The sequence below is a fragment of the Camelus dromedarius genome, chromosome 4 (assembly GCF_036321535.1).
Source record: "Camelus dromedarius isolate mCamDro1 chromosome 4, mCamDro1.pat, whole genome shotgun sequence".
In the NCBI taxonomy this organism is placed as follows: Eukaryota; Metazoa; Chordata; class Mammalia; order Artiodactyla; family Camelidae; genus Camelus; species Camelus dromedarius.
The window spans coordinates 89,974,726-90,000,284 of record NC_087439.1 but is presented as its reverse complement, the minus strand read 5'-3'; the positions used below and the strand labels follow the sequence as shown (position 1 = coordinate 90,000,284).

The window sequence follows — 25,559 nt, the reverse complement described above, 5'->3', positions numbered from 1 at the left end:
TCAGGAAAGCTTCATGGTAAAGGATTTCCAAATTGTAGGAATAACGGTACTTACATGATGCTTTGTGAAAACCTATTTCTCTGTGGTCAGTTATTACTCAAGGAAATTCAGAATATGCTTTAACGTATTGAAAGCTGTGAGAATTCTTATAGTAACTTCTGCTTAACACCCAATATTTTGTAAGTCTGTTTGACCACCTGTTACCTTGGGAGATAGCAGTGGTCTGTAGTACACACTCTGGGAAATGGTATATTTAGTCAGGATATGTAAGCAGGAAGACCTTTCCTGGTGTGCTGCTTCGGCAACTGTGGAACAAGTTTCTGGTGAGGAACTAAGGTTGGCAGGAGAACTAGAGAAACAGCTACTTTTGTGATGGGCTTCCTGGAGCCTTGTGGCTTGCCAGCTGTAACTGATCAAAATAGCTCTGGGACAGAGGTCACCTTGTGTCAGTTGGTAGAAGTCTTGAGAATACCCCAGAAAGGACAGTGTTATATGACAATTTTTAATCTGCTTCAGGGAATTTATTCTTGCTGTGTGTTGTTTAACCTTAGTAAACAGACATTCTTATAAATTTATGTAGCATAAATATAAAACCAGTGGGGCAATGTAATGATACAGATGATTTTAAAAAATATTTTATTGGTATTTTGATGTAATATTTAAAACATTTTTATAATTAGTTTGGCTTCAGAATATATTTTGCTAATCTGCCTTCTCTTCAAGCTAATTTTGAAATAATTTGACTATTTTGAAGTATGTACTGTCTTATTAATGGTAGAAGGTGATGGTTGGCATAGTCATATAAGACACAGTTTGTGATCAAAATCTGGGATTAATTATGGAATTCATTTATAGAAAATTTTAAAGGTATCATATTTCTAGTCTGATATGTCTGTAGATCTAGTTTCCTCTCCATTATTTAAAGTGGACATCATGTGCTCATTATTAATAACATAGTCAACAGTAGTTACCAGCTTATTTCCAGCTTGAGTTTCATACTCTTCTATGACTTGCATGCAGCCTGTAGCCATTATTAGAACTAGACAAGAACCAGGCAGATGCCGAATTCTGGAAAGGTAATTCTGCTAAGATTAGGACTCTCCATCAGTCTGAGACATGCTGCTTTGTGCCTCTAGCAGGGAGGGCGGAAAAGAGAACAAGAGAAGCAGGACAGAAGAATTTAAAAGTAAACTATTGGTTTCTTATAGAGCCATGCATGCCGAGTTTTAAAAAATTCAATTATCTTTTAGCCTGGTGAGGTATTGGGTAAGGAGCTTAAAGGAAAAAGAATTGTGTGTTAAGAGTTTTCTATATTATAAGGCAGCTGTTAAAATAATTTGTTACTTTTTAACTTTAATAGTTCTGGTATGTAACCACGTATTACCAATAGCAATTTGTCAACAATAATTTTTAACATTTTTGAGGCTTAAAAAATACATTAAGTTAAAAAAATGAGTTGCCAAATTAACAAAGGGAATATTAAATGGAAACAAATACTATTGGCCTCTTTAAGGCCTTGGTTTGTTTTTACACTGAATTTTAGACAACCATATGTAGTTTTGTATACCAGGTCAGAATAAGAATTAATTTAGGTAAATGACATGTTACTAAACTTACATAAAAGTTAAGTGAAAATTGCTCTTTCATATTCATGCCTCTGTTTTCTGTAAAATTTGATGCTTCTGATTTTAAAGTGTTGTTATTAAAAATGAAAAGTCCAGGAAATATCAAAATGTTCAGAAAAGGAAAAAAAGTTGCTTAACCCCATCCGTAAAGACTGCCACTTTCAAATTTCTGTATGTATCCTGCTAATTTTTTTCCCTCACATTAATCAGCACTTCTGCAGTTTAATGTCAAGTTGTGTAAGATTTATTACTAAAAAATATCAGTCTTCCTGCTACGTTGCTCTTCCCCAGCTGATCATCTTGGTATTTATTTCATTGACTCTATAAATTACGTGCTTATGTGTCTGTTGAGTTTTTCTATTTTGAGCACTATTGCCTGCTCTTTATGGGAGATTTACTCCACCTCTTCACCCATCAAACACATACTGTACATACTTCCCGTTTTCTCATTTCACTGTTCCATGTTTTATATGGGTATGTAAATGCTGTTAACACTGAGTCTGTGGGAACTTTTCTTACATATATTTTTCCTGACTTTAATAATTGTTTTCTATGACCGTTATCACTCAACTCCAAACTCTTTACTAATTGTCTAAATTGTTTCTCAAGCTGATTATGTGAATTTGTTTCATTTTCCTGAAGAAATGAGGTCTCTGGATGGTTGTCCTTTTATGCTGGTTACATTGCTTTTAGCTACAGTGTTTCTTCAGTGTTCTCTTCTGTTTAGTCTTCTGCTTCTAGGTCCCACATCTTCTTTCTTGGTTTGCTGTTTCATTTTGGTGGAACATGTCTTCCACTTGCTTTCTTTTTGTTTGTTTTTTTATTTTGTTTTTATTTTTAATTATTTTTTTAATAGACTTTATTTTTTTAGAGCAGTTTCAGGTTTACAGCAGAACTGAGCAGAAAATACAGAGTTCGCACATAGCCCTCCCCACCGACACATGTATTCTCCCCTACCCTCAACTTCCACTTGCTTTGTAAGAAAAAGTACTTAGGAGATTTTTTTTTAAGTTTTTATTTTATTTTATTTTATTATTATTTTGGATTTTGAATACCACCTTGATACTTTTTTGACAGATTGTTTGAATACAGAGTTCTGTGTAGGAAATTATTATCAATCAGAATTTTAAAGAATTATGTTATTTAGCTTTTAACACTGCAAGCATTCTCATTCTTGATCTGTTGTATATGTAACCCATTTTTTCTGGAAACTTGCAGATCTTTGTCTCCATTATTTAGAAATGTCATGATACAGCCATATCTATATGTGTTTGTTCATTTCTTGTTAGGGTGACCAGCAGTCCTGCTTTCCCTTGGGTCTGGGGCATTCCCCAAGCCTTAGAACTACCAGTCTCATGCAGACCAGGACAGTTGGTTTCCTTATCTTTGTTTCTTTTCTCTTTCTGGATCTCTGATTTTGAGTTAATTGTCCTTTTGGGAGGTTCTGGTCTTACCTTCTGGTCTTGGTTTCCTTTTTTGTTCTACTTTCTGGCAGATTTCTGCAACAGCTTCTAACCTTTATATTTGCTTTTTTTTTTTTTTTTTTCATATTTGCTATCTTGTTTTTATTTTCAAGAAATTATTTTGTTCTTTTTTTTTTTAAGGTTTCCTAGCCCACCTTCTGTCTTTCTCTTTTCTTTTTTTCTTTTCTTTTTTCTTTTTGCTCTTTTTCTCTTTCTTTCATTGAGGTACAGTTGATTTACATTATTGTGTTAGTTTCAGGTGTACAGCATAGTGATTCAGTATTTTTGCAGATTTTATTACATTACAGGTTTCTGTAAGATATTGGATGTAATTCCCTTTACTATACAGCAAATCTTTGTTGCTTATCTATTTTATGTGTAGTAGTTTATAATTGTTAATACTGTACCCCTGATTTGTCCCTCCTCTCCTCCCCTTTGGTAACCACAAGTTTGTTTTCTATGTCTGTAAGCTTGTTTCTGTTTTGCATATAAATTTATTTGTACTATTTTTTAGATTCCATGTATAAGTGATACCATATTGTATTTGTCTTTGATTTATTTCACTAAGCATAATATTCTCTAGGTCCATCCACTTTACTGCAAATGACAATAGTTCATTATATTTTTAGGGCTGAGTAATAATCTGTTGTATATATGTGTGTTTGTGTGTATGTATGCACCCACTCCCCTACCCACATCTTTTAATTCAATCATTTATTAAGGGCACTTGGATTGCTTCCATGTCTTGGCTATGGTAAATAGTCCTGCTATGAACATCATCCTTTTTAAAAAATTACTGTAGATGCCTTCCTGCCTTCCTTCATTCCCTCCTCCCCCCATTAACAGTGAGTTTTCTTTTCTTGCAGAGTCCTCTTAAGTAGTGGGGGGGATGGGTTTGGTTTGGTTTTGACTTTCATACTAGGAACTTTCCTCTGATTCAGATAGTCCTGGTTGTCTCCTCATACTCAGGGATAGGGGGACCAGAAGTCTGCCTAAGCTCAGAGCATGTAGATGAGGTTTGGCTGAGATCGACTATGTATTGCACTGGTTGGGCTGTTCATTATGAAACCTCCTCTCTCATCATTTTTAGATCTTTTTCTTTGGCTGGTAAAGCTCCACAGGGCAGACTGTCAGACTCCTGCCTGGAGGTGAAAGCCTCACTGCCGGAGTCGTGGGGACGCGGTGGGAGGGAGCCGGAGGAGAGAGGCGTGCCGCCCACCTTGTCTGTGTGTACCTGTCACTTCCCCTCCCGTTTGTGGTGTGGCACACCGATTCGCAATTGTGTACATTGAGAATTTCTTTATTTTGTACTTTCTGAAGAATAAAGGTCTAGTGTTTGGCTGCCTCGGGAGAGGGACATTTACCCAGCTGTGCACGTGGGGGTAGGGATCTGGGGATCCGACTGCTTCACAAACAGCCCGTGAACCAACACTCAGTTTTAACCCTAACGTTGTCCCCGAGGTACCCGGTACCATCAGTTCCTGAGCCTTTGTGGGATTCTGAGTGTCAGTCTAATTAGTAGTTTATCTGAGCTTTCTGCCTTCAGTCTTCTGGGCTTTCCAGTGCATTTAATGCTTGACTTTCTGCTTTTCCACCTTCTAAGATTGTGTTGTGTTGTAATATTATTCTTTCCATCCTTGTGAATTTATGGCTCAGATTCTTTTAATGCTATTTTAGTGGAGTTTCACTGGAGGACAAAAGGGGAATGCGTGTGTGTTCACTCTCTTTGTCTTTACCCAGAAGGCAGACAGTTTTCTACATATGTGCACATATTTTTTCAAAAGTAGGAGTTCACTCTACATGACAATGGGCGTTGCATTTTGGGTGCCTGTTACAAGATAAGCTCCATACTAGACATTTGACATACATTAAATTTCATCTTCATGATGACAATGAGGCAGTATCCACATTTTAGATATGAAGAAATCATAGTGCTTTATCTGCTGAAGTAATTATTAACTGACTTCCTTAAGAAATATATAAATTATATCATTTTTACTGTACATGGATGTGCCTTTTAGCCCATTCCTAACTAAGAGGCATTTACATTGTTTTTCTACATTTTTTAGTTGGCTGTAGCTTTGTAATTCATTATTTTCTTGTTAGGTCACTGGTTATCTTCCTTTTAAATATTGATGTATATTTTAAATTGGTCCTAGAAATACATGAATTTATATTACCACTAGCATTGTAAAAATGCCAGTTTATTCACATCTTCATTAACTAACACTGTGTTCCCGCAGTTTTTATTACCATACTGATTTTTTTTTTTTTTTACCATTTCCTGTTATTGGACACTTAGCTCTTCCCTAGCTCTTTCTCATTATAATGGTTAGATGGGTATCTTTCCACATTTCTAATGTTTTTAACTCACATTGCCAAACCAGCACACAAAATTGCTGTGCATTGACTTGGAAATAAAAACTTGGCAAAGAAAATTCCATTTGGAGTTTAGCTCACAGTCATCTGCAGACATATCTTTTATTGTTGCAGAAGGATTTTAAAATAAACAGCAATGATCCCTTTTTATATGATAGGTTACTTTTTTATTTTGTGAATTTATTTTAGCAAAATAGCCATTGATAAAGACATATAAACTTGAAAGTAGACATACAACAATGTCAAGTTATACCAGGTTCTCGTGATTCTGTGCTGGCTGAAGGAATTAAGTTAGTTGTGGAAAAATAATACCCATCATTAATTAATTCTCTTTATTGGGTCCAATTTTTTTCAGTAGCAAAACAGTCCTATTACATGATTCTAAATTGAACTCTTCTTATGTGGTAATAATCATGTTATTTGGTGCTTTTTTTATGAAGGGCAAAGGAGTGGTTCTGAAAATCCATTGAAACAGAGTTGATAACATAAATGGATACTTAATGTAATGATTTGAAGGCTCTTTTAAAAATATAAACAAATTGGGAATTTGTGTTTTAAAGATGAATATAGTCATCTTTTGATACCTATAAATGTAAATGAGTTGCAGCGATTTTTCTGGATATCTACCTTTGTTTAAAATTGGTTTGTGTACCTAATTCATAACAGTTTGTCCGTGCTCCATTTTATAGTGGAGATGTATTTATTTACTCTCTGTGGGAATATGACAAAAACTATGTTAAAAAGATCAAGATACCTAATATTCTAGAAAAATCAGTACTGAAACTTTTTTATTACTAAGATATTGTTCAGCCCAGGTCTTCTTTTTCCTTTTAAAACAGATTTTTGTTTTGTTTTTATTTTATTTTGGAGAGGTTTTTGGTTAGGGGTGGGGAAGGAGCACTGATTTTTTTCCCCCCTAAACTTTAGACAAGTCCTTGTTCTGTTCTTTTTTCGCTTCGAAGTTCAGATCAGTAAAAATACTTCTGTAAAGGGCCAGATAGTAAATATTTTAGGCTTTCCTGACTACGTAACATATTCTTTTGTTACAACTCTAAAAATGTAAAAACCATTGTTAGCTAGTGGGCTATACAAAAGCAGGTAGCTACTCAGCAGAATTTGGTTCATAGGCCACAGTTTGTTGACACCTACTCTAGACTAAAAACTTTAATACAGTAATGACTTGTAAGATTTGGGGTTATATGTGATGAATATTCAGTCAAAATTAAATGAAAATCAGCTCACATGACTGGTGAAGCCAAGAAATTGGCTAGCTTCAGGCTTGGCTGAGCCCAACAGTCATTTTACATTATGGCATGATTATGGCATCAGTTATAAATATTTTTCTATCCATTCTTATTTTGGCTTTTCTCTGCCCTACTTCTCTGAAAAGTACAGTTCTTTTAAAGTTTAACACCAAGAATGGATATAGAGATTGTGGCACATCCCCACAAAGGAATACCACTTTGCAGTAAAAAGAAATGGACCACTATGTGCAACAACATGAATTCATCCCCAAAGCACTGTATGATCCCATTTATATGAAATTCTAAAATAGGCAGTAGCAACAGAAAAGATCAGTGATTGCCAGGGGCTTGAATATGGGGGAGGGGATTAACTGCAAGGGCCCTGAAGGAACTTTTTTATATCTTGATTATGGTGTTGGTTTTGTAGGTGAATACATTTGTCAAACTTACCCCCATTCACTTAAAATGAGTACATTGTATCTTAGACAAGTTATTTTTTTGTTTTGTTTTGCTTTGTTTGGGGGGGCAGAAGGCAATTCGGTTTATTTATTTACTTACTTATTTTAATGGAGGTACTGGGGTTTGAACCTGGGACCTCATGCACGCTGAGCACATGCTCTGAGCTCTACCCTCCTCCCTAGAAATTATATTTGAATGAAGTTATTTGAAAGAGAGTTAAACACTAAAGTCTAAAATAGGGCATGAGTAGCGAAAGTATCAAAAAGCATCAAAAAGTAGTGAAAGTATCCAGAAGTCACTTCTACAAATTAGCACTATAGCAGTAACCCACAGTCCATTAAGTTGAATGTTTTACTTTGAATGTCTCTGAATAGACGTGAAAATTTGTGCTAGTGTCTGTTGCTATTTCATGGAATGTATAAAGACACTTAAGTATTACATGAACTAAGTAATGTTAGTGACAATAATACAAAGATTTTAAATGTGGTTTATAAGTGAAAGTACCTTATTTTTTGCAGTTTTAATGTAATGTGCACTGTTGGTTTTTTCTTCTAAGTTGTACATTTTTTAGTCCATTCCAACTTAGTCACATAATTCAGGTAGAAAGATAAGTGTAATTTAATATTTTCTGAAATACTTAAACATTTCTGAATTTTTAAAATACTAGTGATAGTATTAGCTGAATATATTAGGCCAGCTTCATAATCTGTCTACATGCCAAGTTCATTATTCAGGTGGCTGGGGTGTGTATTGAGCCAGGCAAAGTTAAGTAGTATTGGATGTCAGACATAGCTTTGTGATCACATCAAACAATTTTTGTGATATGACGTAAGAAAAATCAACCTTAAAGTAAAATTGAAATTTAAGAAACCCTTAGGCCAATTTTCTCTTCCCACTGAAGTTTCACTGTTTGATCTTTTATGCCAGTTTCAAAAGTGTAGATAGTCTTTCACAAAAGTGCAGAGGTGGAAAAGACCTGAAAGATCTGGTTTAAATTTCTAAATGGTAATACCTGTCTGAACATAGGTTTTAGTCCTTGTAGTTCCTGTTTTGTGTTTAGTGTTTTTAATAGCTTACTTTTTACTTAGCAAGTTTTATTGTGTATAGTTTAAGTGTAGTCACAAGTTGAATGAACTGAATTTAAATAAAGAGTCTAAAAAGTCAAGAAGATGTCTAGAATCTTTTTTACCACCTCTTTCCCAGACCCGTTAGTGGTATTTTTAACAAAATCAAGAGTAAGGAATGTCTTATCTTTATACTTGTGAAATGGAAAAAATTTCAAATTTGAGAAGAAGCAGGTGATCTGGAGAATGGTTATTGTACGATTGGTCTCCGAGAAAGTTGGACATCTATATAAGATGACACCCAGGTTCTAATGGAAATATGCCCTGTTGACCTTGGAGACCTTTCACTGCTTGGGGGGGGGGGGGTCTTTGTTTAGATGACACCACCCCGTATGCCACCATGTGCCTAGACTAGCACTCTGATGGCTTCCCCATTGTTCATAAAATAGCAATTAACTTTACTTAGTTGCTATACCTTTTTAGAATCTGTTTTCCTAAAGAGGTATTAGCTTCCAGAATAACATGTAAATGTGCTTGATTGACTTTTTCCCCTTACTTATGCAGTATTCTGTAAATTGGACATTCTAATAACCTTCAGTTCAAATGTATATTCCTTGCTGATGGGATGGTGAAAGAAAAGATTTTGTTCTTTCATGGCCTTACTGATGAGCCTCATATAAAGTTGGTGAAATGAAACAGTGCAGAGATATTGCAATAAAGTGCTAAATGAAATACAGTCAAGTCCTGAAATATATAGTATATACAAAAAATCTCTTTGCTTCAGTTAGTGGAGAAAAGTAGTGGAGGAGTGGAGATGTGATAGGAACTTTTAAAGAGGATGGTTTGAGAGAAGAGGGACTGTCATTCATGGTTTAAGATTGCTTGAGGCAAGGATAGGTCAGATCGAGAATATTTATCCTGAACAGGAATGCCAGGCACTGCATGAACTTCCCCAGTATGGGTAAGTGCAGTAAAAGCAAACTATGGAAGCAAAGCTACAGACTGCTGGAGAGGCCATGGGAAGGTTCTGTGGACTTTTGACCAGAAGGACGACTTGAAGAATGTTGTCTTTTTTAACTTAAGATAACTGCTCTTTTTAAAATTTAACTTCTGCATTTCACACATACAGGTTTAAGAAAATCTACCAAGAAGCGCAGCGAATCCCCACCTGCTGAGCTCCCCAGTTTGAGGCGGAGCACACGCCAAAAGACCACGGGCTCCTGTGCTAGTGCCAGGTAATAATTTGGGTTTCTCCAGTTTATAATTGGTTCATTATCTGTGTTCAGCTCTCCTCCAAATCCTTAATTTTGTAAGTCTTTAAAAGTTACTCAAATTTTCACTGGAATATTGAGTAAAGAAATTTATTCTGATATAGCTAGTATTATTTTTGTGAATTCTTTCTCGGTGTTTAATTTTTTTTTTTTTTTTGGCTAAGTTTTAATCATGCTTTTTTTTGGGTGACACAGGTATCTTCTACCTTTTCCTCTGTTGCTGCATTATCTGCACAGAGTTACTGCCAAAAGTTGGATGTTTGATTGTTTTCAGAGTTCTAGTCTGCCAGATAAATCTCTAATGAACATCTTTATGCAGATTTGGGTTATTTTTTAGAGCTGGCTTAATTTCCCAGTGGTAGGATTAATGGATCAAAAGGGAGGCCTGTTGTAATGGCTGTAATATTGCCTAATTAGCTTCTAAAAATGTTGGCACCAGTTATTGGGTTTAATGGGTAAGGGGAAGAGACGTACTTAATTTTCACTTTGAGTTACAACACCTGCCCTCAAGGAAACACAGGTTTTGTTTGTGTTCTTTCATGTCTCCAGTTCCCGTTTCTCCCAGTTGCTATTTTGGGGCCCATTTTCAGAAAATCATCGACCTCTGATAAATGATACAATATATTACTTCACATGCTTTTATTAACTGATTCAGAATCTTAGGTTAAAGTTAGAAATCTCTTTGTTTCAGTCTTATGTCAGATTTTCCAGGTTGGTCAGTTGGTCTTGTGCTGCTAGCTGTTCACAGCCATATGGGACTCCCCCCCTTCTTAATATGTAGTTTGCTTCTTTTATATGTAGTTTGTTCTCTACAAAATGTGCCAAAAACCAGTGATGAGGGTGAATGACTTTAGTTTGCCTTTGGCCTACTCTAACTCAGGTCAGTAGAAAAGTTGTGCTTCTTTTGATGCTGCTTTTTTCAGTGCTTCTCTGAGGTAATCAATGTTATCTCTTGGCCAGGGGGTACAGTAGGAACATAAGGAAAAGGTATGACTTGTTGCCTGTTAAGTCATAAGAAAAGGACTCTCGCCACTTTAATCTCTACTTTTCCACTTGTTCTCTAGTTCTATCGGGATTGTTTAAAATATTGTTTAAAGTATCTGGAGTTAGTACACCTGTTGGCCTTTGGATTTTCTTGGCAATGTTTTTATGAGGACCTCTGAGAAAATTTTAGCTCTTCAGAGCTTTTGTTCTGTTTTGGGCCAGATTTTGAACCCAGTTTACCCAAGGTTTATAATCTGAGTTATAAACTGAATTCACTGTGGTTGACTGTTTTAAGCTGTATGTGAAATCAGGTGATCTAGCGCCCTGTTGTTCTCTGCAGCCTTCTCTCCTCCTCCCGGGGCCACTGTCTTCATGCACGTGGACTTACATGCTGTACACAAGCAGTCTAGCCTCCTGCCCGCAGGGCTCTTCATCTTAAACTTTTCTGAACTAGTTGAGATTCCCCTTAAATTTAGTGCTTTCATATCCTGTCACAGCAGTGTCTTTGTCTCTCTTTAGACTGACACATCTTGAGGGCAGCATCCAGTGTTCAGCACAGTGTGCCTCACGTGGTTGGTGCAAATCAAATGTTAAATGAATGACTTAATTTGAATTTCACTAATTTGTAGCTTGGTAATTTGGGCTTGGAATGAGCTTTTTTTCTTCTTCTTTTTTTTTTTTTTTTTTTTTTTTTTTTTGTCTTTCTTTTTTCCCTTTCTCTCTGCTCCCCCTGTGAACAAAGGATTGGCTGAGTAATCCCTGCTAAGGGAGGATTTTTTTTTTCACTAATTGGAAAGATAAACTCTTGTAGAACTCTCCAATAATTCAGAGCCTTCATTTACATTCACTTATGCCTACTTTTTTGTTGTTCTTTACTAGGCAGCATCTCATTTCACTGTAGTTTGACTTTAGTCTAAAATATTTCTTTGGTAGTAGGTTTCTGCACTTCCTAAGGTAATTCGGGGACCTGCTGTTCAACCAATATTAAGCTGTAATAATTTGGAGAAGTCGTTTGTCTCTACCCGATTTACTTACTGATTTCACTATTAAAACTGAAAAAAAATCATCAGTAGAATATAATTTGCTTCATGAGAAATGACTGATGATTTTTTTCCATAGCTTATATACTATGTCTCAGTCTGAAACGAGTATCTTCCCAGATGTCATCTGTATTTGTTTATAAATATTAAATATTTAATTCTTCATTTTATAGGATGGAACTGTTGTCCATTAGTAGGATAGTAGTTTTTTGATGACTTAAAGCAATCTGGAACTTAGATGGTGGGACTTCTCCCCTATCTTCTGCTCTTCCCCCATTTTCAAGTCTCAGTCTGAAAGTCCATATATTGATCCACTGTTTACCAGGAACTAGGGATCTATTTTAAATGAACTGAATTGTGTCTGCAGAAGGAACCACTTTTCCATTTAGTTGAAGTGTTAAAAATCACTTCTGTCTGTAAGGATGACAACAGCTCATAGCAACACAAAAGCTTGCATTGTGAATGTGATATATAGCTTAGAAGAATTTTAAGTATACAAAGTCTTGGTTGTTACCCATAGTGATTTTCTGCAACAATTTTTATGTAAAAAGAAGAAACTAGCTTTGTGCTCCATGCATTGGGGCTTTGTGCTGTGTGGACATCGCTCCTGGTCACTGATCGTGCTGCCTGTGATGGCGTTTTTCTGTTGTAGTCGGCGAGGCTCTGGCCTGGGCAAAAGAGGAGCAGCTGAAGCTCGTCGACAGGAGAAGATGGCAGACCCTGAAGGCAACCAGGAGACAGTGAATTCCTCAGCTGCACGAACCGACGAAACCCCCCAAGGAGCTGCAGGTAGATTGGCACTTCTTAGGCCTAAAATGCATTTATGCATCTTACAGATTTATTTGGAGATAAATTGCTTTTTAAGTATACCAAATATAGTGGAAGAGAGAAGACAGATATATCCTAAGATGTTAACATCAAACCTTTTGTTCTCTTTTCGCTTTATAGATTTAGTTTTTTGATTAGTTGTGTTTGTTTGTTGTTGTTTAATTTTTCTCCAAATCCAAATCTGTGCTAATTGCATTCAAGGGGCTTTTAAGAAGCAGTAAGTCCCCTGCTGTTTAGGTTTCTTACATGTTGATGGGTACATGTAATAGTAACCTATTGATTGCTTGAAACATTCAAATCCATAATAAAAATGGAAGGGTATGGCTTAAATTGCTTCATGCCCATATAAAATTTAAATTTAGAATGTTGTAATAATCCCTAAAAAGGAATAAGTATTCAGTTTGAATCTAAGCAGCTTTAAGAATACTGTTCATATTTTTATGGGTTCCTCATTTATATTCTTATTGATATCTTAGCACAGCAAAAATTAACCCCCCACCCCCATATGTCTCCATTACCAGTACCAAAAGAAGGCTAATACTCCCATGGTTGATGGTGGCTAACAGGTTTTAAAATGTAGCTTATGGTAAACATTTCTCACTAATATTAAGAATAGATACAAAAATGTTATAATTCATTATTATAAACATAGGAGTATGAGTCTTTTAAATCAGAATAATACACTAGCTTTAAGGATAGGCGTGTATATTCGTTTGAAAAGTTCTTTCACGTACTATAGTTAAATATTAGAACACGTGCTGGTTTTCTGTAATGCCTCTGGCTAATCATATGTCCTAATTTGCCAGGAGGGTTCTGGTTTGCCTACTACTGTCCCATGTTTTATGCATTTTGTCTCAGCTTTCTGTCCAGCTTAACATTTTTACCACTGATCTTTCCTGGTTTTATATGATACATTACATGGTGAACTGTAAGTCTTTCCCTCCCTCTCTCTTAAATTGAAGTATAGTTGATTTACAGTGTTGTGCAACATCTCTTTTGATGGTGCCTTTTCCTAGAATTGTAGATTTTTGTAAAAATAAATTGCATTGCACATGCAACTCATTGAAGCTTTTTATGACACACCACCCATGCTTCCCAGTGTTTTAATGTTTATTCCAAGTCTGAACATGAAAGTGGAGCAATTCCCACATGGATGACACTTTGAAAGGGAGCTGCTGAGTGTGTTGTCAATGTGGACTCATTGCAGTAATTATAATAGCTAACATTTAGAGAGTGTACGCTTCATTGCAGACACACTATTAAGCACTTTACATATATTCTCATTTAATATTCGGAACAACCTGCTGCGGTGTGAGTGCTGTTACCCTCATTTTATAAATGAGAAAAACTGACACATAATGGTTAAGCTTGCCAGGGTTACAAACTGAAATGTGTGGCTCTCAGGTCTTAGAAAAGAAGGGCACATTTACAATGGCTGTGTTGTTCTGCTCCCCTACGGTTAGTGGAGTTTGTTTAATTCACATGGATGTAATTGGAAGCCAGAGTGAGGGGGTGGTGTGTAAAATTTTGTTCCCTGGTTTATTTACCTAAGAGGCTAAAAGCTGCAAGGGATTAGATCATAAGACTGCCCTCCTAAAGGCTTGCTTGTGTTTCATTGTCATCCGTATTGGAAATCACAGTGTGATCTAGGTATTTTCCAAGTTTGTGTAAAAGATTCGTGTGGCGTGTTCACTGGTATTAGATAAGCGCTAACGTCAGTACATTTTGGAGGCTGGATCCCTTGTGGGTACTGCAGGGGTTCCTCTGCTAGCCTTCTAACGTAGTTCTGGGGAAAGAGGCAGATTACTTACTAGCTTTATATTTAAAGTTCTTGTGTATTGTACTTTAGTTCCTCAGTATGTAAAATTTAATTTAAAGAAAAAGAAAACTCTCTAAGTTAGTGTAGAGTATAAATCAGTGGTAACTTAGGACATCTTTTGGCAAGTGTCCGTTCTCAGACAGCTCTTGTATGGTTGGTATAAGACTCACTTCATTTGAAACATTTGAAATAATATTTTTACTGATTCAAAGAGATTAATCTTTTCAGTGTTATTTATATATTCATTTTTTTCAGTGTTATTTTTAAAGATCATTTCTTCCTGACCTATTTCAGTGGAATCTTTAATATAAGTATTTTTTTTTTCATGCATTGCCCCATCTTTGGAATAGTTGCTTATATCACTGACTTTGTCAGTGTTTTTGACACTTAGGAAAGTTTGTTGATAATGGTGGTCACTCTGAAGTAGACTGTGACATGGAGTGCACCCCCTCTAGCTCTTCACAAAAGAAATGTTAGTTCTTGAAATAGAAAGTTAAGTGTTCCCCACATTGTCCCAAGAGCTGAAGGGTTTCGTTTTGGACTCCATGAGAACTTTATAGTGCTGATAAAGTCTTGCAAATACTAGTGGGGGAGTCAAGTGTTCTTATTTAAATCTGGAAATCAAAGTAAGGGAAAATGTTCTGACACCTACATTTTGCATTGAGAATCTTAATTTCAGAAGAAACAAACAGGGTCAGGTTGTAAAAAGAAAGCAGCCTAGTTTTGAAAATGTTTCTCTTCCTAATTATTTTTGTTTAGTACCACTGAAAGTTAGACTGCTGCCATAGCACCTGATGCCAAGGCGTAATTGTATCCTGAACAGCCACACTTCTGGCCTTGCTCAAAGGTTTTCATGACACTAAAAAGGCCTGTCTGTTGCCTCTCATGCTTAGGTATCTGGTAAACCCTTAGCAGTTCTGTCGGCTTTAACTGAGTATTGGAAGCTACCTTACATGGAAGATCTGCTAAGACGACATGGAGAGATACCAGTATAAACAAAAAACGATGGACACTTCTTAACATCTGACATTGTTGGATTTTCTCTGCTTGATAGTCTCGCTTTTATATTTCTGCCTGGGGACAGATCTTGTGTGTGTAGCCCGAGGTTTAATGCCTTGACTGAAGAACTTTGTCATTAACTCTTATTGGTGGGTTACGTTTCCTTACCTGCATGAGTTTGCAAACAGGCTAGGCTACTTTGGTTTATCGAATTTTGTAAAACTTAGATGCAGAGAGCTACAGTAGGCAGATGCTTAATACTTGCTGTCAAAGGGATGGCAGCCGGAAAGGATCTTTTTCTTGGGTCCAGTGACTGATTTATGTCAAAACAGACACCCTTTTGGAGTAAAAATCAGAATGTCCCCTCTCTTTGTAGAGGGTCTGTGGCTCCCGTTAAGGTTGGGACCACAGTATAAAAGTTTTAACAGCTCTTTTGATTCTGTGCTTTTACAACTTTTATGCCTTAGTTAATGTCTTTGTGGCAGTGCAATTTGAGACAGTTATTATTCATTAAGTTAATTGTTAGAATAATACATTTAAAAAATAACCTAACGTCAAACCTTTAAAATCATAGATTGCAGATGTGTAGAATGGTTTAAGGTAAAATCAGTAGGTCCTCTGATAAACTCCAAAAAACCAGCATTACCTTCCATGAACTTGTGGTCTTTTCCCTTAAAAAAATGTGTGGTTCCAGAGTGTACCTTAAAAAAAAAATGTTCACTTCTTAAAATGTTGGATTTGCTTTTCACATAATTGGAAAAGTTTCACAGCAAGTTTAAGAGCCACTTTACTAAGTTCAGTCCTAAATGGGGCCCAATAGCAGCATCGGTTGACAAGGTTTCTGTATAATGTGAAGACACAGCTCTACTTGAATTAAAAATTAGTACTGAAGAATGTATTTAAGATACTGATAGTGTATGGTTCGTAAGAGTACACCCTATGAAGTTGGACTGCCTGAGTTCAAATCCCACATCCCTCGTTATTTGTCTGGCCTTGGGCAAGTACACCTAAACTCAAAGCCTTGGTTTCCTTGTGTGCATGGTAAAGCTCGTAATGCTTTGTGTGGTTGGGAAGAAACCCATGGATACACTCTTCCATATAGTTAACTTTTAGTAAATGCCTCCGTAAGGAGCATTAGGGAGTACATTACTGCTTGTCTCCTTTTTTCCCCCACTGGAAGTGTGGATTTTGCTGAACTCTGATAGTCTTTAATATTAGCATTTCTAGTTAGCCTGTAGCTCTGAACCATGGGGCTGCCAACATTTTCTGTAAAGGGCCAGATAATTGATATTTTAGGCTTCATACAGGCTCTATTGAACTACTCAGCTCTGGTTGTAGCAGAAAAGGAGCCACAGATGATATGTAAATGAATGAGTTTGGCTATGTTTTAATAAAATTTTATGTACAAAGTGATGTGCTGGACTGAATTGGCCTGTGGGCCACAGTTTGCTGATTCCTGTTCTAAACCATACATTTTTTCCTTGAGTTTAAAAAAAAATCCCAGTGAAATGATATAATACTTAAATGAGAGGTTAAGAAAAGTATTAAAAAAAACAACACAGAGTTGGTGGCTGGTATACTGCCATCTCTTTCTTCAGAAAAACTCTTTAAATTCACATGTTATCCATGTGCCTCTTTTAATAATGACAAAAATATTCTTCCTGGCTTGAACTCTGACATTATCTGTCAAGTAGACAGGGCTTAAAGTATTGTGGATGATGTGATCATACACAGATTACTCATCTGTGTACAAAAGATGCTTTAGGACTCAACAGACAGTGGGAGGAGGGGACAGTGAAACTGCTAATTTTATAGGAGTATATTTACATCTCTTAGTCAGATTCATAATAGAATCAATCCCTATTTACTTAAACTGAATTATTGGTTAGGTTAGCATTTTGGGGGGTGGTAGAATGCTTCTGAATCTGAACTCTTCATTTTATACTTGTTTTGACATCTGAGTTGCCCTCTCTTTCGTACTTCAATGTTTTGCGATCATCTGGTAGTTGTAATGTGTATCTTCGATGTTTTGTCCTGGAAATAAGAGAGCATAATCTTTGCACTCTATTGAAATGAAAGAAAACAGATGATAAACAATTGTATCAAAACCGTAGTTCAGAAATGAAGCAGAACTGAAGAAAGCACACATCTATCTACATGGAACATTTTCCCCAAATGTCAGTTTTGCTTTCTGTTATATTTGTGACTAATGACCCATCTATTAAATATCACAGTGGTTTTAGCAGTGTTATCGTTTTGCACTTTTGGTAGAGAAGTTCAGGATAAAACAATTGAGGAACAGTTTCAAAGACAGGAGGAAACTGTGAAAGCCATGTATGAGTTAAATGAAATGCAAAAGTTGTATTTTTATGCTTGTTTCTTTTTTTCATGAAAGCCACAGGGTGATGTATAAAATAACAACTGAGTGCAGTGGACAGACATGTTTAATTATCTTTATTCATTGTTAATCTGTAAAACTCTGCTTTTTCTTTTTTAAGATAAACCAGACATAATGAGTTTAAATGTTCCTCTCTAACCCCCCCCCCCCCCCCTTGAAGCCTCTAGTTCTGTTGCAGGGGCTGTGGGCATGACCACCTCTGGGGAGAGTGAATCAGATGATTCTGAGATGGGACGATTACAAGGTAAAGATAGTTATTGAGCCTACAAGAAACTTTTATCATGGGCTACCTGTTACTACTGTTCTTGGTTGAAATTAATTCAGATAAGCTCATCTGAACATAATCTAGCAATGCCTACACCTCTAAAGGAAGCTTTTTATTTAGTGGTGATTTGATGATTTGGAATTGGAACATGATCCATCTGGTTTTTCATTTTTACTGTTTAACTGGATAAAAACATTATATGATATATTTACTTTTTATGTTTTAAAATTTTTCTTCATTAGAATTACATGTATAGCTAGTAATGAAATAAGATGTTGAAAAAGGGGTAGCTTAATATATTGGTCTCTGGTACCTAATAACATGATGCAGTCTAGTAGGATGCTTTTTTACTGTGTTCTTGATCAGCTATTTCAAACTCAATATAGAATGTTACATAAACTCCAGGTATTATAATGTTGTAAAAAGCATACTTATGTTATGTGTACACGCGTCACAAGAGAACGGGTATGTATTTTTATTGTCTTCAGACAGTTGACTTGTGTAATAGATCCTTAATGTGAGGCTTAAAAGAAACATTTATAAATCAGCTTAATACTGCTTTTGAGTTCCTGAAAGAATTTAACAACAATCACTTTTTGACTAGAAAAACTGTAACGATTTTTCTCACTTTTTGGAATTGACAAAAATAATGTTTGTTTTTTGGAGGATCTCATCATCAGTATCTGGTTGGGAAATACCATCAGAGTGGAAATAGCACAGAGGTGCTTAACATATAATTTCTTCAAATTAAATATTTACTTTGGGTTTTTCTTGGACCTTTTATATGGTCCCTGATGACACTGATATTTAATATCTCCATAAAATCTTAAGATGCCCTAGAGTTGGCACATGGGTGTTATAACTTATATTATATTAGAATAGACAAGTGGTCTTGAAAAGTTTAATGCAGCTTCTCTTTAACATTCAGGATGGAAAGTGACATTTAATTGGTTACGTGAGATGAATCAGTTGCTTGAAACTTTTAGATAAAACCAGTTGTATTGGCAGCTCAACTACTCTTCCTGCCCTTCTTTTTTCCATAGCTCTGTTAGAGGCCAGGGGTCTTCCTCCTCACCTGTTTGGTCCTCTTGGTCCTCGGATGTCACAGCTTTTCCATAGAACAATTGGAAGTGGAGCTAGTAAGTGAATACTTTTAAATTTGTCCTCTTCCCTACCCCCCACCCCCCGCAAAACCCTTATTTATTAGTCGAGTGCTGTTTTTTTACTGTTTGCCTATTCATGAAAGAAAGTTTCCATTATAAGGAAGTTTTCATGAAATTTAACCTGTTTTTAAAAAATACAACTTCTGTACTTTTTTGCCTTAAATATAACAGCTCTTCAAGATTTTCCTCTATTCTTTTATTTTTTGATTGCTGAATTGGAATCAGTAGAAAACCATCCAAAGTGTATAATAAGATTGACTTTTTTTTTGGACTATAGAAAAGTAAAGAATCTTAGATGATTACATTGATTATTACAGCATCTGATTACATGATTTGCATAGATTTGCATCTTGAGTTTTTTATGGTATAATAAAATTTAACCCAGTAGACAGTCGATCGTAAATGAGCCTGAGAGGAAAGATTTCTCAGCAGAATTACCAGTAACTAGACTCATTTAATCAAATTAATGTATTATAACCCAGAGATCTTGTCATATATGGTAGACACAACAGTGACTCTTTAAGTCTCAATTTGTAACTAAGAATAACTTAATGCATAATCTCAAATTCAGTTAAATTTTGTCTGGTATAGAATACTATCTTTAGCATCCTCAAACAAAATATACATTTAAGCATTTTTAATAACTTCTATTCATAATATTTCCATAGGGTCAGTAGGCTTCTTGCAGACTTCAGTCTTGATTAATTTCAGAATTTATAAAATGTGCTGATACTGAAACCTATAAACTCTGACCTTACAAGTATATACTTATATAGTTTTCCATCAAATAGTCCAGGTTTTTTTTTTTTTTATAATGCAGAGTGTGTACATGTGCTCACATATGTGTACTTGTACTTGAGAATTTTAAGAAGCAGGTGATATTCGTGTATTTGTTTTGCTTTTGCTGCCCTGATACTCAGCTCTCAAATAATGTACCCTCCTGCACAGTTCTTGAAGCCTTGAAAATGGATTTTTATTTGGTGTCATTTATTAGGTACTGGGATTGTATACAAAGCCATGAATAGGAGAATAAGCAGAGTTGTTTCCCACATGGAGCTTCTGTGTTAGAGATGGACCCTGGCAATAAACAAGACAATTACTATGCTAAAATTTCAGGCTGTGTCAGTGCAGTAAAGGAAGACAAAGCAGAACAAGGAAGAAGGTTGTTTGGTGTGGTGGGAGTGAGGAAACCAGCTATGCACAGATCTGAGGGAAAGAGGAAGTGCCAGGCCAGAGGTGGAAATGAGCGTAGCTTGCTCATTAGACAGCAGGAGGGACCTATGGAAAGTGAAAGGAAAGTGGTAGAAGATGAAATGTGAGAGGCACAGGCACTTGACAGGTCATGTCAGACCTTTGCAGGCCAGCAGCAAGTGTGGGGTTTAACTAAAGGGTAATCAGGATTTAGAAAATAAGGATTGAGAAAAGGAGAGTGAAATGATCTTTATTATGAAAAAGATCAAACATACTTGAAAGTTGAGAGTAGTATCTGTATAGTACCTCCATGAACGCACCACCAGTTATCAGAGCGACTGTTGTTTCATTCATATCCTCAGTTGTTCTCCCCACCCCGAGATTATTTTTAATCAGTTCCATCTGCATATATTTGAATTTGTAACTATAAAAATAAGAACATAACCACAATACTTTCTAAAAATGTTTATGTTCTTATTTTTATAGTTACAAATTATTCTGGTTATATTAAGCAAATATTTATTATTAAGTATCTGTTCAGAGTTCAACTGTTCCAGTCCTCTCATAAATCCATTTAAAAACTTTATTTGAATCAGGATCAAAACATAATCTATACCTTATCATCAGTTAACGTGAGTATGTGTGTGTTTTAAGAGAGATTTGATTTCATTTATTTTTAACCACATCATTTATTTCTGGAGAGAAGGCTGGGAAGAAAAATTGTTGCAGGTCTATTAAGTCTTGAGTATTGCACATGAAATTAATATAAACCATAGACTGCAACAAGAGTAGGAAACAGTGTCACACAGCCCCATGCCCATGCCCATGCCCCAGCTTCACCAATGCTTGCTTCATGGCCAGTCTTTGTTTTTATGCTCACCAACATCCCTCCTCATATTAGTTTGAAACGAATCCCAGACATTACATAATTTTGTCTATAAACATCTCATCACGTACTCAAGATAATGTTTTATAACACACACACACACATGGCATGCAGAAGATCCTGGGTTCAGTGCCCACTACCTCCATTAAAGTAACTAAATATGTAAATAAACCTAGTCCCCCCACCCCAAACAAAACAAAACAAAACACACGCACACACATTACTATTATTATATCTGAAAGGTAAACCAGTAATTCCTTATTAATAGATACCCAGTCAGTGTCAAATTTTCCATTGTCTCAAACGTCATAAGTAAATTTCTTGTAAGCTGGTAGTTGGATCTAGAGGCTTTTTCAGATTCAAGTTTGATTCTTTATTTTTTTGCCTCTATTGGGGAAACACTATGCAAAAGTGGTACTGTTTTCTAATATTAGGAAGCACTCAAAGTCCGATCCCCTCTTAAGCCATTGAAACTCCGTGCCTTGAAAACAGAGATTGCAAATGATAATGTTCCATATCTAACGATCATCCTTCATTTATTAGGGTAAAAGAAGTAATTTAGTTGAAATATGTGAAGAATATCTCTCCCTTGCATTAGGTTACCCTGTAGAATAGTTGGTAGAGGGAAAATATTTCCTATCCTTTTTTTTTTTTTAACCAGTTTTCAAAATAGTTGGTTTTGCATTCTTCAAAGTGCTATTATTGTTTTTTTAAGTATTATTGTCAGGCGGATTTGAGATGTGTTTTTAGACAGTTCATTGACTTTCGGTGATGGTTAAAGTGCCCACTCGTCATCTGATCTTTTAGCAGGCAATCTCTGAATCTTTCTGATGTGATCTCAGTAGTTTTTGCTACCTTCTTTGCTTTCTGACAGTCAAGCTCAACAGCATCCTTCCCACCCCCACCCCCTGGCAAAATCAATCAGGCATTGCTTCAGCTCTGGTTTCTTTATAAAATGGTATTGAGAGTCCACAGTCTGGACCACTGGTGTATTTGCTACTGGGCTGATCATTGTTATTAAGCACTTTAATGGACACACCTAGGAAATAATTGTATTTAATAATCTTTTAAGATAAAAATAATGAGCTCATAGTGACACTGCCAATTCAGATTCTGGGCTGCAGAGGTTTTATTTATCTTGTATCTTTCTCCCATGCCAAAAGTTTCAGTTCAATGATTATAACATAGTCATTTATTTGCTTTATCCTACAGTACAAAATTCCAGCTTAACACCAAAAATAGTAGTATTGAGAAAGTTTTAATTTTGTAACAGTTCTTTTTTTGTTCTTGGGATATATCTCACTTTGTGGTCAGATTTTTATATTTCAGTCATTTGAAATATTCTTCTTGTTCATACTGCCAAGTTAGTTTGGCTCATTTGTTTTATCTTGCTCTTAATTTTTAGGGGTTGATTTTAAAATGTAATTTTGCTTTTATAAATGTGTAATATTTGTATGGTTCCTGAAGTCAAATCTGTAAGGTGTATTTTTAAAAGTCTTACATTCTTTTTCTATCCCTTTAGCCTATTTCCTCCTCAACACAAATAACCTTTGTTAATTTTATGATCTGTTCTTTTGTTACTTACTCAAGGAAACAAAAACAAATCCATATTATCTGCTTCACAGACACTGTCCTTAGATAAGAGTAGTAAAAACTACATACTTTCCTTGCTTTTTACATTATATTTTGGTGTTTACTCTCCATAGCTGCTACGCGCGCGCAGACACACACAGATACATATGTATAGAGAGAGAGGAGATTCCCCTTCCCTTTTGTAAAGCCGCCATTGTGCTGCATTGTGTGGATGTACAGTTTATTTAGCCAGTCCTCTGTTGGACATTTGGGTTATTTCCAGTGTTGGTCGTGTTGCAGTGAAATACAGGTTTCCTAATTTTCCTAGAGGATAGATTTCTCAAAGGGGGACTGCTTTGTAAAGGATAAATGCATACATCTTGGTAGATGTTGTAAATCAGCCTGTTTGGGAGATGTACCATTTTTATTTCCACCAGTCACGAATAACAACAGTATGATGTCATTTTTTTTTTCCTTCTGCTAACTTTTTAGTTATATATCCTTCTATACTTCTTTTTTGGGGGTGGGGGCTGTTTACCCTAGAGATTATAATGCAGATCCTTGGCTTATTATAGTCTACCTTATGATAATACTTTTATCATACCCAAACAGTGCAAGCACCTTACAGCAATTTAGCTTTTTTTCTTGCCATCCTTTATGCCGTTGTTTTAATTTGTTTTCCTTATACATATGTTATAAACACAGTAAGACAATTGTTATTTTAGAACATCCATATTCCTTTATGTTTGCCCACTTAGGTGCCATTTCCAATGCTCTTAATTCCTTGCTGCAGTTCTTTCTTCTATCAGGATTGTTCCCCTTCAGCCTGAAGAACTTTTTTTCATATAGTAAGTGATTGCTTTAACGACTCCTCTATGCTTTTGTTTGAGAAATCCTTGATTTGCCTTAATTTTTAAAAGAGATTTACCTCAGGTGTAAAATCCCATGCTAGCACTTGGTAATGTCTTCTGGTTTCCATAGTTTATGTTTAAAAATCTTACTGTTACCCTTTCAAGGCAATGCTTTTCTTCTATGGCTTCTTTTAAAATTTGCTTTTTCAAATTTTATGAATTTTTAATAGTTTGACTATTAGACGTATATAGTGACTTTTTTTTTTTCGTTTTTATTTTGCTCAGGTTTCACCAAGCCTTTGTATCTATGAGTTGATTCCTTTCATCAGTTTTAGAAAATTGCTGGCCATTATCTCATCGTATATTGTTTCTCTTATCTCATTATCTCTTTGAATATTCTTCCTTCCTTTCCTTCTGGGAATATCAAGCTCATACATGTTCATACTTTGGACTTCATCTACTGTGTCTCTCTAGCTCTATTTTATTTTTGTTTTTCCCAGAATTTTTCCTTTTGCTCAGTTTGAAAACTTTTTATTAATCATTTTTCAGATTCACTAATTCTTTTTTCTGCTATTTTCTTCAGTCTTTGGTTAAAACTCTCAATGAGTTTAAAATTTCAGATATGATGTTTCCCAGTTCTAGGTAGTTATTTGATTTTTTTAAATAATAAGATTCCAATTTTCTGTTGAATTTCTTTATGTTCTTACCATTTTGTCCACCTTTGCTTATATTTTCAATTTATTAATCATAGTCATTGAACACTTATAATTCTAGTGGTGTTAGTCTGCTTCTGCTGTTGTTTTTTTTTCCCTTTTGATTATTAGTCACATATTCTTCTGCTTCTTCATATGTCTGGTAATTGATTATATGAACTGAAAGACCCCAAATGATGCTTTCTTCCAGTGAGGGTTTCCTCTTTTTCCATGTTAAACACACAAGGGTCAGGAGCAGATCACTTTGCTCTAGTCAGGGCTTTAGCTTGCTTTGACTGAATTACAATTTTTATATGACTCATTTCACCTCTGGCTCATCCATTTCTCTGTTGTGACCTCCCGGGGTTTTTAATGATTGAGAACCTTGCAAGTCTCTGTCTATTTAGACTTCATTATGCAGCTTCAAAATGTGACAGATGTCTTGGGGGTGGGGCACTGGCTGTGTGTTTGAGGTGGGCCTCCTCCCTCTCTGGGGACTTTGTCTTCTGAGCACCATCAGACCACAGGAGTTTTTATTCTGTCTTACCAAAACCTCTGAGTCAAACCCAGCCCTCTTCACAGCTCCAGAACTCAGCAAGTGTCCGGTGGGGCCAATTCAGTTGAACATATCCGCCTCCTGTGACTCCGTGAAGTGCCACAGCTTCTCTTTACCTCTGTATCAGCAGTTGGCAAACTACAAAAATTTGGTCCCAAGGACCAAATTTGGTCTCCTGCTTGTTTTGATACAGCCTATGAACTGAAAACGATTTTTACATTTTTAAATGGCTGAAAAAGTTTTAAAAGTTAATATTTTGTGGTGTGAAAGTTAAATGAAATTCGAATTTCAGTGTCTATAAATAAAGTTGGATTGAAATACAGCCTTGCTCAGTTCACATATTGCCTGTGTCTGCATTTGTGCCACAGGGCCAGGGTCCAGTAGTTGCAGAGCCCAAAACATTTACTATCCGGCTCTTCATAGAAAATGTTTTCCTACCAACCCTGATCTGTGATGGTGGTTTTCAAAGTGCGGTCTTTGGATTCCTGGGAGGTTCCTTGCCTTTTCACTGTTACTTGGATTTCATTTATTCTGATGGAGGTATTTAGAGGGATATAGCATTTCCTTTGACGTCTGGGCATCATTGTTTAAAAGGCTTTTATTGTTGCAGAAGGCTTTTTTGCTCTCTAGATATACATGTTTTTAAAAGCAGGTATGTGTTCAAGGTAGCAGTTCATAGTAGTCTTAGGGATATTATTTTTTGTTTTAGCTGTTAAAAACCAATCAATTTGGCTCATTTAAAAAGATAAAGATTTAAAAAACAAAAAATATATAAATAACTGTGATATCATTTTAAGGCAAAGTAAATCC

At 35.8% G+C, this 25,559-nt stretch overlaps 1 protein-coding gene across 15 annotated transcripts in view; it reads left to right on the top strand.

Annotated features, from left to right (window-relative positions):
• Positions 1 to 25,559, top strand: part of TRIP12 (thyroid hormone receptor interactor 12) — a 131,173-nt gene that overhangs the window by 56,859 nt on the left and 48,755 nt on the right. For all 15 annotated transcript variants that reach the window (XM_031452341.2, XM_031452340.2, XM_031452338.2 and 12 more), the window contains 4 exons: positions 9,364 to 9,469; positions 12,182 to 12,318; positions 17,734 to 17,817; positions 18,882 to 18,977. In XM_031452341.2, the coding sequence (XP_031308201.1) occupies positions 9,364 to 9,469; positions 12,182 to 12,318; positions 17,734 to 17,817; positions 18,882 to 18,977 (423 nt within the window). The remainder of the gene's footprint in view (positions 1 to 9,363; positions 9,470 to 12,181; positions 12,319 to 17,733; positions 17,818 to 18,881; positions 18,978 to 25,559) is intronic.